Genomic DNA, 16,332 nt, shown 5'->3' with positions numbered 1-16,332 from the left:
GCCCCTTAAGCATTTAAAGATGTGGGGTGAGTCCTGTGTCGTCTCAAACTATTTTCTTTTGTACAGGGCATGATGATGTAATCTTGTCTCTTTGGAGTGTCAATACATCTCTCTTTATGCATTTAAAAAAAACAATTTCTTTTGTGAGAAAATCTGCCATTAAAACATTACGAGTTGTCATCCCACTACGTTACGTTTTTTTTTCTTTTGGATGCCTAGCATCTAAAAATTTATGAGTACCTTTTCTAAGGTATAACATGGTATCTTCAGAAATTAGGCCCAAGAGATTGAAAATTTCCATTTTTTGATTCGAACGCACGATCATTTTGGATCGACAGCTTTGGGGATGGGCTAGCCATTTCCATTTTTGTTAGGATTTTGAATATCTATATTGTCTCATGTCGTTTGATAGAGCTTGGCAAGGAAGCTAGGACCCCTATTGGAGCTCAAAGTATATTGTCTGAGCTCAAAGTATATTGTCTCTATTGTCTCATGTGATTGATAGAGGTGAAAGCTAGGAACCCTACTCTGCACGTCAAAGTAACGTTTATTGTGTGAAAAGTTAGTTTCTTTAATCTCACTCCTTTCCATGCCCCATGAGTAACCTTAATTGTTTATAAAAACTAGACATTGCTTACTTTTGTGCTACTCAAAACAAAAGGTGCTCTTTCAATGAAACGATGCGTCCCATCGGAACAAAATGAAAAATAATAGCGTTAATAATATACTCAGTGTCGGGTTAGATTCTTCTCTTGATATTTTAATTTGTTGGCGCCGCCGAGACGCTGATATAATTATTTAAAAAAAAAAGTTAGGCCACTGCATGAGTTGAACCTTTTTAAAATAATAAAAATAATAATGCGAGAGAATTTTTGAGATTCAATTCTAGTAGACAATTTCTGAATAGTAAACTTTTTCATTAGGGCATGCATCAAAGTCTCGATGCATTTCTGAGACCTAGTCAGACGACGCACCTAATAAATACTGCACTTCCTTAGCCTCCGACGTAGTCGAGCTAGGAGAGCCGTTAAATCTTGATTAATATTACTAATCAACTGCCAGAATGTGAGTAGTGCGAAATTAATCACACTGCTGGCTATGGCGGTATATTGTAAATAACAGTCTATGAAGCTGACATTGTATCACTGTAAGTAGCTGCTGCAGTAGCTAAGCTGGCATAAGCCATGGCCGCCTGCAAGCTGCGTCTGTGGTCGCCAGAGGAGGATGAGAAGCTGCGACTGGTTATGCTGCTGCCAGAGGCGGAGAAGGACCGACCTCGGATCACTTGGGACGACAGAGCTCGCAAAGCTGGTACGTATATTTAGGTAAATGATGCAAATAAATCAATTATCTATAGAAGAGAAAACATGCCTTCTACACATCATCTGTCTGAGGTGGAGGAAGTACGATGGAGCCCATATTGATCAGACATGTTTTTGGATGGACTTTTTTTTTAAGATACACAATCTTACACCCTCACAAGTGTCTTCTACACCCTTTACACATATACTTGGCAAAAATTTGTGTGTTGTGGAGACACTCTATGTATAAAAGAGTGTCAGAGATTCAAGCAAATGTAAGATTCAAACCCACAACTTATAACTCTCAACACTCATTTGCACTAGCCAACATAGTAGCATTAGTGCTTTGCCCCTTTTCCAAATGTCAATAAACTTATATGGTTTCACCATTTCCTTGGTAGCTTCAAAAAGCGCCTGTCATTTCACATGGGCCCCACTATGTGACAAGCCCCCTAGCACCCCCCTTCCCCACTAACAATAAGCAGGGGGGATTGCTTTCTATCCAAGTCCATAGAAGAGAACATGGGAGAAGACACAACATATTAGTTTCACATATTTTATTAATTGTAAGCACGCCTCTTGTTTTTTGTGTAAAATATGTGTACACAGCATGCCTTTTTGAGAGAGGGATTTGTTTAGGGTTTTCCCCAGCCAAGGGGGCTCCAAGGGGGGAGGGGTTCATTATTTTTAATCACACCCATTAGGGTATGCCAATGGGAATGAGGGGAGGATAGGTTCCACTCAAACTCGTGTCTACATGATAGAGGAGTAATGATGTGTACTCATGGGCTACTATCCCCACCCCTAGCAGATCTTATGTTAAACACATGTATTTTATACAAATTTTAGATATATTTTGGGCTTTCTTTATTTTCAAGGTTGCATTGTATTTAGGGCTACAACGTTGTGGTAAGAGCTGTAGAAGACGTTGGATGAACCACCTGAGAGCCGGTCTCAAACGAGGGCTTAAATTCTCCCCACAAGAAGTCTTACTTGTGCTTCAATTACAACAACTATATGGAAATAAGTAAGCTCCATGGAATCAATGCATAAAATCATCAATCACGATATTGTGCCTTTGAGTTCTAATTATCTATTCAATCTATCAATGACAATTGCATGCAGGTGGGCTAGGATAGCTACACACTTACAAGGAAGGACGGATAATGATGTGAAGAACATGTGGCATGGATACATGAGAAGTAAGAGATCCAGAAATTGCATCTATAATCATCAACCTTATCATCACATTGATCAACAAATCAAACCAATTAATGACAATACTGGGATACCTACAACATTAATACATGGACAATGTTATGATGATATGGTTGACTTTGTACCTCTGAAGAACCATATCCCCACCTTGCGAACTACATTCTCTTCCTTCTTTTCCAATGACTACGAGTTTATGTCATTGCATGAGCAAGCTTGCTTGCTCACCTCTTTAAACCATGGCCTCTAATAGGAGAGATTGCTCCCAATCCATTTCCTCATGAGAATTGCATTATTATCTATACCAAATGAGTAGAGTCCATAGTCAATATCTATGCCGAGCACAAAAGCTATTAATTAAATAGAGACACTAGTGAAGAAGCCAACTTATGTAGAGAAATCTAGTATGGAAGTGGAATAGAAATCCAAATGTTCATGTCCCTCTCGAGTGTCTACATATCAACTCTTCCTAGTCTTGATAGGCATGTAGAAGCACATATTTGACATTGTTCTCATAACTTTTGAAGAGGCCATTGGATTTTATTAGGTATAGAACACATAACAAGAAAATAGTGACAAAAACCAAGTATTGCTTGGTAAATAAAAATGAAATAAGATGTTATAGCTCATCATTGACTCTCTCATCCTCAGCTAGATCCATGGCTCCAAATACATCTATTTCTAGAAATACCTCTCCATCTGCATCTTTATCAATGGGTGTAGCCTCCGTATCGTCCTCTTCTATTTCAGGCATTAGAGGTTGTGTTGAAAGCTGTTCTTCTATTTCTTCTTCAAATTATGGATTAGCTATTGTGTTTGCTTCCGCTTCAAGTGCTAGTTGTTGAATTATTATACCTTCATTTGATTCTTCTTCCAGTTGTTCAACTAGATCAATATCTATTTCTTGTGCTTCTTGAGTGGGTTCTTCAACCTCTACTTCATCTGATATTTCCATATTATCAAATGTTTGATTACTGCATGGATCATTTTGGATTAGAAACAACCACCTATGATCTCTCGGGGGTCCACCTTGAAGACGGCTTGATCACAATGCTCTGGTAGCACAAATGTGTCCCTTTGGTTTGTCCATATCTTTGTGGAGTCTACTTGAACAAATTTGCTCTTATCTCTATGCATGGTTTCTTATGGTCCTTGAGTTAGTACCTTGAACCACCTCACATCAAAAATGAATACAGAAAACTTTCTGAACCCAACCTTGATAATGTCTTATATCGTTCCACAGTAATCAGGCATGCCAACTTCACTACTCAGGTCACTTGCACTTGAACGACTTTCTTGCATGAAATTCACTTCGACACCACAATCAAATGTTATTCGCTTCTTATCTATTCACTCTACTCAAAAGTGACGACCGCATGACCAAAGTGCACAAAATTTGCGATACTACAAGAAAAAGAAGATTATGAAATTATATCAAGAACAAAAACTTATACAAGACTAAGTCTTATGGTTTCTTGTGTACATATAAAACTCACTTACAGGGTAATCACAACCATATGTAATCCCCTCCTCCTCATTTCTTATAACCTCGCCACTATGTTTTGCTTGTTGTATGGTTTGATGAAGCCATCTACTAGAAGGAAATTTTGGAAGTTGAGCGAGTGAATGTGGGTATGGCAATGCTCTAGTTGTTCGACTCTTTCTAAAATTCAAACAATCTCGGTCTCTTTCTCTCTTTGCTAGGTTATACCTCTCGATCTACTTCTCCATAGCACATGAGTAGAGGATGCAAAATTTATTAATCTTATCTCGCAAAATGCCATATCCATTATTCTCTGAAGGCCTTGTCCTTGAGGCTCTCTCCCAAAACAAGCCGATCATCCTCTTCCTGTGTCCATAGTCGTGGCATATCTGAGTTTGACGTACTAAGAAATTTTGTTATGTATACAAGAGATTCTTGAACAAGCCATCCCATTGCCATACTGCACTCAGGGCAAGCTTTTTGATGAACAAAACCTTTCAGTGTGTTAATAAATCTCTTGAGGAAAAATAATTGAATGGTCAGGAAACTTGTTGAAAAGAATTTCTCCACCATTTTAATTGCTTCAATGGAGTTTAGATGAGCTGATTCCAACGTATTTCTTCTAATGTCCTTCTTTGATATCGACACTACGCTAATCTTGTATATTATCACTCTTATGTCTTCGCCGAGGCAATCCTTAATGACTATTGGTAGCACAAACTGTAAGATATTGTGCCAGTCATGAAACTTCAAGCCACTAAGATTTTCATCCTTTGTGAATGCTCCCTTTAAGAAATGCATACAACTAGTGTGGACGGTACAAAAATCATGGATGTAATTCTTAACACATGGCTGCTCTTCTTTGGTTAAGACCCAAGGTGATCTAGGGAGAACTGCCTTCCCATTAGGTCTGCTCCATTCCTAGAAGTGTTGCATGCAATCCACCTCTTGTAGATCATCCCTTTGTGCCTTGCTCTCTTTAGCACCTATGATGGTTTTCCAAAGCATATTGGCTATGTTCTTGAAAATGCGCATAGGGTCAAGAAGATGATTGACTAGAAGATCACTCTAGTATGGGACTAGATGGAAGATGGATAGCTGCTTTATTCTGGGGGGTGAATAACTTGGATCCACTTCCCATGCCCTCCTCCAATCACTTGGCTTTAGCACATGAGGAGGCCTCCCTAGAAATCTCTCTCGCAACTCATGGTTGTCGGGGAGATACATTTTCTGGTCCTCGTAGACAACCTTCCTCAAAGATGTTGAGTATCAGGCCCACATATAGGGCATGCATTATAACTAGATATTGAAAGCCCTGCCAAACATGCTAATCATTGTGATGAGATATGCGAATAATACAAAAATACCAAAATCATAAAATTAAATCAGATCAAGAAATCTTAGAATAATTAACTTACTAGAGCACTCTCCGTAGCCTAACAAATCGTGCATGGTCCACATAAGTATTCCTCGCACTATTTCAACCCTTTCTTCAAATTTCTTAGATGCATCATGAACTTGGATACCATCCCATAGTGTGTGTATCTGGTCAACTAATGGAGACAAGTAGACGTCCATGTTCTTAACCTTGTACTTCCCTGGAACTATCAAGGAAAGTAAAAGGTGCCCCTTATTTATTGTTAAACCATGGTGGTGGTGGCAAGTTATACTTCACTAGGCAAACGGACCATGCATTCCATGATAACTTAGTAAGCCAAATGGATTGACTCCATCCATTGCTAGTCCAAGACAAATATAACGAGGCTCTTCTCCAAAGTCCATCCACTTCTCTTCGATATGCCTCCATGCTGGAGAATCAGCAGCACAGCATCATAGTGTTTCGATGCCAAGTCATTAAAGATGCAATGGATTTGCATCTAAACATTTCTTGAATATGTGGAATGATGGGAAAATGTCATAAGATGCTAGCACGACCCTTTGTCCTTGGATATCTTGCCTCCTATATCTCAATGAACCATACTGTGGACACTCGTGTGAAGACTTTAGCAGGACCCTTTGTCCTTGGACATAAGACTTTAGCAGGACCCTTTATCCTTGGACATCTTGCCTACATCTCAATGAACCACACTGTGGACACTCGTGAAGAGTGGCATACTCATGCCGAAAGAGAATACAATTATTTAGACAAACATGGTATGTGTTATAGTCTATCCCTATGGAGTGCAACATTTTTCTGCTCATGCACTGTCCAAAGGCATCTCATTGTCTTCTAGTAGAATTTGATCCTTCAATAACATGTTACATATACTAGAATGAATAGCAAAGGATAAAGACAAGACAATCATTCAAGCATGTGAAACATAGAGGGGGGAAAGGGACACGTACCCCATAAGTTTTAAAATGCTCGTATCAAACCACCCATATATTGATTGCAAGTTCAATATGGAGAGGCAAGTGCAGAGAACTGAAAAACGTGCTCCACGGTAAAGTGGTAGACGAGCAATCTTACATAGCTCTTTCTCCTCTTGAGAAGCATGCTCCACACATCGTCTGATGTCTTCTACTTCTTGGGCCATTGCATGCTCCGAATCATGATCGTCTACTCTGTGGCTTGTGTCATGCAAGACATCTATCATGTCATCCATGTCATGTTCTAGAACTTGATCCGAGTCCGTAATAGCTTTCTCGGGTTCTAATCCCATCGAGGTTACCTCTGCTCTTGCTCTTTTGCTCTGCTCAGGTTGCATATCCACGTGATCAATCGGTTCATTGTTGTCTGGGCAAACATTGAGCCTGTAAATAGATGTTGCAAGTGCTCCACTGGAAATACGCCCCATTTTTTGGAATGCTCGTTGTAAATTCTTCGACGACGTCGGGTGACTGAATTCTTCGTACTTGTAATGACTGCATGGGCACAATGTTTTCTTCTCTAAATTGATAAAATTTAAAAGGGTCATAGCACTCACGGGCTCCATGTATGTTGAATACGCATGTAAATTTGGGTTTAAATGAGGGGGAGGTGGAGCTTCTTTTATAGTTCATGCATGGCCTAGGTATATTCTATTTTTTTATAGAAAGGTGTTGGGCCACCAGAAAATTCAAAATTGAAATAAAAAAGTGAACTGAAATGGGTGTCAAAATAATCATTGACACAAGTGTGGCAAATGATCGCTATTTTTGAAACACGCATCAAAAATAGTTTTTATTGACCCTTATTTTGACATCTATATCAACGTGTATTTCGATGTCTATTTTGACTCTAGGAAATTTTTAACAAAACCGCAACGCCTCACTATAAGCGTTTTCGAAAACTAAATTAGGTCACCTCTCTCTCCAAAAATCTGTAGGTTCTCTCCTCTCACCTCCCCCATCCCTAAACCCTAAACCTAAGCCCTTCCCCCATCCCTTTCTTGCTTCATATTGTTTTTGTATGTGTGTGGTGCTAACATGCTATATTTTTTGTTTGTTTTGCGGTTTCTATTCTCTCCCCCAAATTTCTGCAAGTTTTCTCCTCTCACCTTCCCCATCCCTAAACCCTAAACCTATGTCTTTCCCCCATACTTTTCTTGCTTTAGATTTTTTGTATGTGCCTAGGCTAACATGTTGTGTTTTTTTTTGTTTTGCAGCTTTTAATTGGTCTCATGTTGCACCTTTGAGATTCCAAGTAGCGCTTCTCCTTTTCTCTTATTTTTGATTTATTATTTACCTTGCTTTTGATTATATGTGTGGTGTGTGTGGTTTTCCAAAGTAGCTAATATGTTGTGTTTGTTTTGTCAATTTTCAGTCATTTTCAAAAATCTCTCGGTCTCTCCCTCTCAAGCCCTCCCCCTCAAGACTCCAAATAGCAAACAATCTATCTGGTAAGTGCTTGAATCTCATTCTTATGGGTTTTTCTAAAAATTATCTTCTTGCTTTTGATGTTTTCCATGTCATGGAATAAGCATAAGCATGTTGTTGTTGTGCAAACCCATAGGCATGGGCATGTTGTGATGGTATGTGTGTAGACCATGGATCGTACATCCGGCAACACACCCGTATATAGCCCCAATCTCTCCACTATGCCTACACCACAAGCAATGTCCTTGAGCCAATTTTATCATTTTATGTCGCAAATGATCCCCAAGCAAAGGGCTATGGCTCAAGCCTACTTTGGGAGAGGCACTGGCACATCTGCACAACCATCATAGCCCACCACCACACAGGCCACATCCTTGGACACTCCATAGCACGTTACACAAACACCACCCACAGCTTGCTCGACTACTTTTAGTCATACTACAAGACGAGACCATTCGATGTGGTGGGGACTCCATAGAGAGGATTCTTCCCCTAAGTGCTATGAGTGCCCACCCATTGCGAGTTGTGAGGGGAGACCATGCTCGCGCTCATCCCGTTGCTTCGACAAAAACCCCTCTACCCCTGATCCGACTTGTTTCCCATACCAAGTAGTGGATGGAAATGTGGTCCTGGATGATGTTGGCAACAACAAGATGAATCTTGAATCCACGAGTTATGCCATGTAGACTTTGCCCCACGACTGCATGACTACATGGCATCAACTTAATAGCGCAAAGAAGGAACGAGTCATGAATCAAATCAAGATTGAGTTTATGGCAACACTAGGTAGTGAAGAGGCCTATCCTAGATGGATAAAAGACCCAATGATGGTGAATGTGATGAAGCACTCGCATAGCGACATCACACGCAAGGTAAAGACAGGGAGTAAAAGACTTGGAATTATACACAAGAGATTTGGGAAGAGGAGTGTAGAAAGCACAATGCAAATCTACAAAGGTATAAGCAACATGAGGAGGCCACAACAAAGTGAATGGAGATTATAGGGAGCTCCCATCTTGGAAGCGGTGGCTTGGATGCTTTCCACACATACTTTGTAAGTGTTAACAGTACCATCACTCACTTTTTTTGGCATGATGGGCATTTCATTTTTGTTAATAAGTATTCATGCTTCATGCTTCTAAGTAAAGAGTGGTTGGTCGTGCAATGAGTGATGCGGAGAAAAGGTACACCCTAATGCATGGGACGTATGCTCTCCTTGAGCGACTTGAGCAAGAGGGCGTCAACATGAACTGGACAGATGTGGTAAAAATGGTAAACCTTTACATTTTCCACCCATCAACTTGTTTTTTCCTCACTTGTGATTTTTGAGTTTTTGCCTCTTGAATGCTCTTTTGTAGGGACCATTGCCAAACCCTGAGGGCAATGAGGATGATTAGGTTCTATGTATAGGAGTTAGGCCTCTAAATACATTTTTTTGGCTCTACGTATAAGCATATTTTGTGTACATATTTTTGTCAGCTCCATGAGGTATGTAACTTCTTCTACTTTATAGAAATTTAAGTTTTGTGACCTTTGAGTACAGAATAGGATTTGTACTCTGTAAAACTGGTATACTGGTACATTTAGCTGCAAGATTGCACTTGGGTGTACCATTAATTTAAAAAATAAATAAAACTTGCATCCATCGAAATAGACGTCGTTGTGCAAGCATCGAAATACTAGTCAAAATAACGATCCTTGTTAGTGTCAAAAAGAGTGTCATAATAAGCGTGAAAAAATAATTTTTACTTACGATGGTTTTAATGATGCATATTTCGACGCATATATACACGTATATTTCGGCGCGGAGATCGATGGTTTCATATCGACGTGCATATCGACACTTTTGGAGATTTTTTACATGTTCATTTTCATCGAAAATAAACCCGCTTGTAATAGTGTGTGTGTGTGCATGTGGAGTGTGTGTGTGTGCATGTGTGTGTGCATGAGAGAGAGAGAGAGAGAGAGAGAGAGAGAGAGAGAGAGAGAGAGAGAGAGAGAGAGAGAGAGAGAGAGAATGAATTTTATGGCCATGCCTCAACTTACTATGGTGTACATAAAAGTTCTTCTATCCATAGTTCTCAAAATGAACATTACTATTTGTACTTTGGAGAGTACTATTTAATCATTTGATATCCTCATAGATTGCTAATTTTTAATAGATGTACCTATTTTTGCTTATCTTTACCAACTTGAAAATAGTTTAGAAATTAAAACTTAGAAAACTAGTTATTATATGGCAACAATTAGTTAACCCCAGAGTAGAGAATAGGATTCACCCCTAATAGGGTGGTTGTGTAAATCTCTCCTAGCTAGACAAGGAGTGTCATTTCAAGGTCTTCTAAAGAAACATCACATGAAAAGTTGGACAACTAAACTATAATCCAATCGAATATCCAATAATTGCAAAGCCCTTTTGTTTGGGGACAAAAATTGTATATAGACCTTGTCCCAGGTTTGGACAGGTACACTAAATGTGAGTGAATTGCTTATAGCTTTTATATTATTACTCATATGATTTTTTCTATATTATTAAAAAGGCATTAGAATTGTTAAAAAACATAATATTTTTTTCCCCCGCCACATCTACCATTTAAAATGCTCAATTTATATGGATATGGTGATGATTAGATTGGGAAAGTTTAGTAAAATGTGGATCTAAGATAAAATTACAAATCTAATTGGTTGGAATTTTGTAGATGTAATTTGTAAAATTTGTTATGACTACTAGAGGCCCATCAAACCAATTGTAATTTAATTCTAAAAAATCAAATATTAAGTCTTTTGATCTAAAAACTCTAGGGATCACTATACTTGTTGCTATGAATTTATTTAAAAAATTGGCTTAATTTGAGTACGGGAAGGTCCATTTTCAATCCTCCCAAGTGAAAATTCCCATATTGTGTCCACTCTTCCCTTTTCAAGTCTAAAACCAATCCTAGTTAGGTTTGAAAATCTAGGCTCTTGGGTGGGCATAAATTTTATATAAACATGGCACTTTATGTCCACATCAACTTCGAGAGGATCCACATGAGCACCATGCCATCTCACCTTGCTACCTCCACCCTCCATGTCAACATGGTCGACCTAGTTGACATCGCACCTCATTATCCTAGTCATCATTAATGCCACATCTTCTTATCGTTGTTGCATGACACCTCGCACTTGGTGACTGTTCCACGGGAACACTCACGGGAACACGGATTATGGCAGGAGGTCGGAAGAAGCAATTAATGCGAGAGAGTGGGATTGTAGCCATGGGAACATAAAGACACACATAATTTTTTCATATTTTTGTGCCGAAGTGCAATGTAAATCGTTTTAGGCCAATGTGGGTTCTAAATGAGAGTTCTAAGTGTATTAAGCAAGGCTCACTTATGGGGTTGTCCGCCCATGTGTGAAAGAGGCCTAGGGTTAGGGTTAGTGACATCTCTATAAAAGAGATGTTAGCGAAAGAAAGAGGACATTTTTGGCCATTCTCACAAGCTATTGAGTGAAGCTCTGGAGCTCTCAAGCTATGGCAACTCTCTAACTCTCTCTATTGTACTCTAATGAGCATCAAACTCCAATGAGTATAGCTCCACTTCTTTCTCTTAATTTGTTTTAGCATCATTGAAGTAGATTAATCTATGATTAGTTGAATGCTTCTTTCTTTCTCTTGTGTATGCATGCTTGTAGTGTGTGTGTGTGTAGTCTCCATTGATGCAAGCTCTTGCCCACTTCATTGGCAAATGAGTTATTCATGGATAGACTCTCTCTATGAGCTTGTGGGTTTGTGAATGTTACATTCTATGCTTGCTTAAGCTTGTGGGTTAGTAGATGCACGCTTATGGATTGCAGGCATTAGGGAAAGCTAAGATTTAATCAATGTTTGAATGGGATTAAGAGATTGCCATGCATTGCTTGTTCTCTTGATTAGTGTACTGGGTTTAAGGGATTGAGAGATTGATTGAGGTGTTGAATGGTTGAATCGTCAAGTGGTGGTTCGTGTATGTGAGCTCTCCCGCAAGGGATAAGCCTTTATGCACTAATCGGGTCGAGTTCTCGGATTGACATTGTGTTTCTCAACACATTTGTTGATCGGCAGTACTCTATGAGCACTATATTGCACGGTAGAGAGAACCGCTCTTCAATGGCGCCACTACCGGGGAACGAGTGCCGACATTAGTCGAGCAGCATACACACACTACCACTCCTTGTTAAGCTCCAATCGGTTGCAAAACTATTGGATATGAGAGCAGGCTTTGGGACTAATTTTGGTATTTATTTAAGACTAATCTTTTGTTAAATTCTCTTTATTATCTTGCAATTTGAGTGTGATTGGCTAGCTACGCCTCTCCCTTGAGGTCAGGACAAGGATTCAACACACAGGAAGGATTGGAGGAGGTAGGCGCTAAACCTGCCAATTTCAATTTGTGTGCGAAAGAGAGAGGCCTGATTTGCATTTCTGTCATTCTGTTTGAGGATAATTTTACTGTCTGAGGTTAATTTTTCCAGTTTCAATTTTCTGCATGTTCATTTTATTTTTTGTTCTTAGCTTAGTTTTCTGCATCTTTAATTTTGTGCATTTTAGTTCTTTGTTAAACCTGCACCTGTAGAGAAACTGAAATCTGTACACACCTGTAGAGAAACTGAAATTTGTGCATTTCAAATTCCCTGCAAATCTCACAGCTGCACACTCATTGAGTTCCTTGCCACACGCATTGAATTCGCTGCAAATCTCACAACTGCACACGTATTGACCACGCACTTTAAAAAAAGAAAATAATAATAATAAAAGAAGGCGACTGTGCGTGAACAGCGCACCGCGCGGAGAGACCCACGCACTGCACCATAAAGACCTCCACCGCACCGGATAAAGGGGTGCAAAAAAAAAGAGTCTAGAAAATTTTTTATTTTCTAGCGCAAAAAATTGGGAGGTTTTCTAGCTTTTTGAGAGTTAGAAAACACCCATCGTCGAAATTTTGGTCCCGGAACCATTTTCCCATAGTGAGTTCATTATGAAAAACTGGTAAATTTTAGGTGATTTTTGATCCCAAAGAATATGCTATTTTTTTGGCCTAATGTGTTCGAGGGGGTTCAAAATGGGTTCAGGCAAAGTTTGAGCCACCTTGAAAATTTTTGGATTTTTTTGAAAAGAAATAAAAAATAAAAAATAAATTTTAAAAAAACCAATCTTAAAATTTGACCTTATGCACTTGTTGCGGTCGGGACGTCATATAGACACTGCCATAGGTTCTAGGGCACCTTCTAGAGTGCCTACGCAGGAAAGCGGGACCCAATCGGTAGGAAATTTGGCAGATATTGCTGAAACCTTTTTCGAATCCCAATTGATACCCTTTCCAGGACAACTAGCTCATTGTCTATGGACAATCTAGGACCGTCAAATAGTCATCCCTTAGCCCCAAATAGGACACCCACAAGATCTTTTAATCCATTTGAAGCTGACATCATGGGGTTACCACTCAATGTGAGACTTCAATATGTCTACACAAATGCTCAAGGAGCTGAGATCTTTAGGGATCCACAACAATGGTATCTCGTTAAGATTGTAGACTTTTTCTCAGAGCTTGATAGAGCACCTCTAGTCAATGACCAGGGTAACATGTACATGGGCGGAGATGGTGTTCACTCTACAAAGTCACCTATCATCGAGAGAATGTAGACAAATTAGGAGGACTCTCTAAGAGTGAGCTCCTAGACTTATCGAAGCCTTCCAGAGCAAGGGAGTCTAGAGATGATTAGCTCATTGAGCCGGACATGCCTGGACCATCCAATGCCCAGTCCTCAAAGCCATCCATCCATAGATGATTTACTTTTTGTAGATCTAAATTTGGAAAGGGACAGGAAAGGCAAGAGCAAAATGGATCAGGGGGCTGAGAACCAATGGGAGTTTGTACGACAAATTCGAGTGACAAAGGTCTTTCAGGATGACCCACTTCAAGAGGTCTATAAGGACTCTTTAGAAGGATATTATGCCATATTCCTACACCAAAAGTGCGACCACAGATCACACCACAACAACGTTTCTCTCACTATGACAATCGGAGGGTAGGGGAGCCAACTCGGCCTCCCATAAATGCACCTCCTGAAATGCGGGTAACAAGATCTTTGGAGGGGGTTGGTGAGGCAGGTAATAGGAGACCCACACCAATTTGGGATGCATATGGACCACCTTACCAAAGAGAGGAACCACTGAGAGTGAGAGGCCGTAGGCTCGATGATGAGTATTCAAGATGAGTAAGGCCATCAACTCTTCACAAACTGGTAAAGAAGTACGAAGGGTCGGGAGATCCATATGACCATGTAGCAGCATTTAGGCAAGCAGTTCGAGTTGAGCAAGTGAAGCATACGCAAATTGAAGGATTTGGGCTCACTCTTGAGGGAAAGGCCCTTGCTTGGTTTCAGGCACTAGAGGCTTTAGACAAATCTTCTTTACGAGTTTTGGAAGAGAGATTCATTGCTGCTTTTTCCTTGATGGGGATTCAGCATGACACAGTAGCAAACATCTACTCTTTCAAGCAAGGCGAGACTGAGAGTGTTAGAGACTATGTAAATAGGATGAAGCAGTACATTAATCATTGCCCAGAAGATGAGAAGCCCACCCAGAGTCGATAAATTTCTCTCTTCTTAAAAGGACTCAAAAATTCAACACTGCACACACATCTCTATGCAAAGAAGCATACAAATTTCAATGAGTGTTGCCATGATGCTATGGATTTCACAGATAACTTCAAATTCCAAGATGGTACTGGCCCTGAGGTGCAACCTAGAGATCAGTGGGGTGATGACCAAAGTTCAGGGTCTGACGCACTAGTAAATCCAGACCAGATAGCTAACCTAGTGCTAAGGAGATTGGGACAAACCTATCGCCCACCCATGCAGCCACAACAACAGCAGCGAATGAGGAGTGTACTACCTACAGGTCCTCATCTTTGTGGAGCATGTGGCGGTAACCATAAAACCGAAGAATGTAATACCTTTTCTCCTCTAGTCACAAACCAACCCACAAAGAAGTGGTGCCAGGCCTATGCTTGGAATTATACCCACACCACACAGGAATGTACTCGCATTACAAGAATGAGACAAGAGCGTGAGTAGCAAAGGGGTGCACTGGCTCCACAAATGCAGCAACAGTATACTAATTTTGAACGTAAGCCACCGATGGCACAAGAGCAAGCACGACCTGTACTTGGAGCTCAACCTCCTGCTCCTGGGACTGCTCTTGTGAGGTTTGTTGACTACGACAATTCAAATATGTGTAGAGACTTGGTAAACCCAAGCTATGTGGAGGAGGAATATGCATCATATTCATCCAAGGAAAATCTCTTTGAAAGTCCCACATATCCAAGCCAAGCACTAGAGCCTCAACCGGGGGAACAAAATTCTTTGATGTTGCTAGGCGGCTACCAACCTAGGACTCCAGGCCCCTCAAGTCAATGGCAACAAAGGAAAGTAGAAGCCAAACTAATGGGCCCCTGTTATGAGTGCAGAGAAGCCCATTCGGCTCAAGATTTGTCCACATCGCCAAAGGCAAGCAGCTCGATCCAATACAACAGTACCTCAGTTTCCACCAATTGAAAGATATTGTCTAGGGTGTTGTGTAGAACACTTTCCAAAGGATTGCTTGTTGGCTGAAACCACATGAGGAAGGCACCTCTCAACCAAAGGTCTCACTCAACTTTGTAGAGGTAGTTCCATCGCCACCTTCATCAGAGAATGAGGATGTCGTGCCACTTAGAGTCATGACTAGATCACAGACACGAAATGCCGAAATGCAGACTGATGAGACACTTCAAACTAGGGATGCAAAGGCAAATATAGTGGACAAGACCCTACATTCTAATAGAAAAAGGACCACTAGGAGGAAAAATAACCGCAACAAGCAAACTAAGAGTGCATGCACTAGTTCTCAAGAAGTCTCTAAACAAAACATGAAGGATCAAGCTTTTACATCCCAAGAAGTGCATGAGGAGCATCAACCTCAACCTACGCCTAGTGCTAAACAAGATGAGGCTATTACAACCGAGGATAGTTCAGGGGGTTCTGTTTTTGTGGATAAGGTGAACGAGACTCTAGATGCCATCATTGATGCACATAGAAGTCGCATTGCAACTTATCTGAGCTACCCAAGAAGCTTCAAGAATACCCAAACCCTCGTGAGGAGAAGATCAATCTAGCTGTACATCAGTAGCTCATTAGGGAAGCTCAATCAATACTTGAGGGCCCACCTCCACCTATCCCTCGGGGCCCCACCTCTCTTAAGCCAACATTAGAAACCATACCAGAAGTGTCATCAAGTTGGGAAATGAAAATTGAGCTGATCTCACAAGCTCATAGGCGAGAAGTCTACACCAATTGACACCCCATTGAAAGAAGGCATTTTGCCACCACCTCGTCTTGCCTTCCCATGCAATGATGAAGTTATTGATGCTAACGAGGAAATGACAAATGAGATGTGGGCAGCAGTTCATGAGAAAGTTAATGAGAATATGTCCTCTATTATTTCACCTCCATTCTCTGAAGTGGATTTTA

At 40.4% G+C, this 16,332-nt stretch overlaps 1 protein-coding gene across 1 annotated transcript; it reads left to right on the top strand.

The window, feature by feature from the left end:
* Window positions 1–1,029: 1,029 nt before the first annotated feature.
* Window positions 1,030–2,823, top strand: LOC147618649 (transcription factor MYB83-like). The gene is made up of 3 exons (XM_086774449.1): window positions 1,030–1,311; window positions 2,196–2,328; window positions 2,427–2,823. The coding sequence occupies exons 1-3, from the start codon at window positions 1,185–1,187 to the stop codon at window positions 2,764–2,766; spliced, it is 600 nt and encodes a 199-aa protein (XP_086630575.1). The 5' UTR covers window positions 1,030–1,184; the 3' UTR covers window positions 2,767–2,823.
* Window positions 2,824–16,332: the final 13,509 nt, after the last annotated feature.

Source organism: Cibotium barometz, chromosome 34 (genome assembly GCF_041138505.1).
Source record: "Cibotium barometz isolate CiBa-2024 chromosome 34, ASM4113850v1, whole genome shotgun sequence".
Taxonomy (NCBI): Eukaryota; Viridiplantae; Streptophyta; class Polypodiopsida; order Cyatheales; family Cibotiaceae; genus Cibotium; species Cibotium barometz.
The sequence above is the reverse complement of the archived record's forward strand: the minus strand, read 5'-3'. Positions and strand labels throughout refer to the sequence as shown.

Bases quoted from the DNA above. Each gene is read 5' to 3' on its own strand.
- LOC147618649 (XM_086774449.1), top strand. From the start codon at position 1,185: ATGGCCGCCTGCAAGCTGCGTCTGTGGTCGCCAGAGGAGGATGAGAAG. The intron at 1,312-2,195 runs GTACGTATATTT...CATTGTATTTAG, and splicing joins CGACAGAGCTCGCAAAGCTG to GGCTACAACGTTGTGGTAAG. The intron at 2,329-2,426 runs GTAAGCTCCATG...AATTGCATGCAG, and splicing joins CAACAACTATATGGAAATAA to GTGGGCTAGGATAGCTACAC.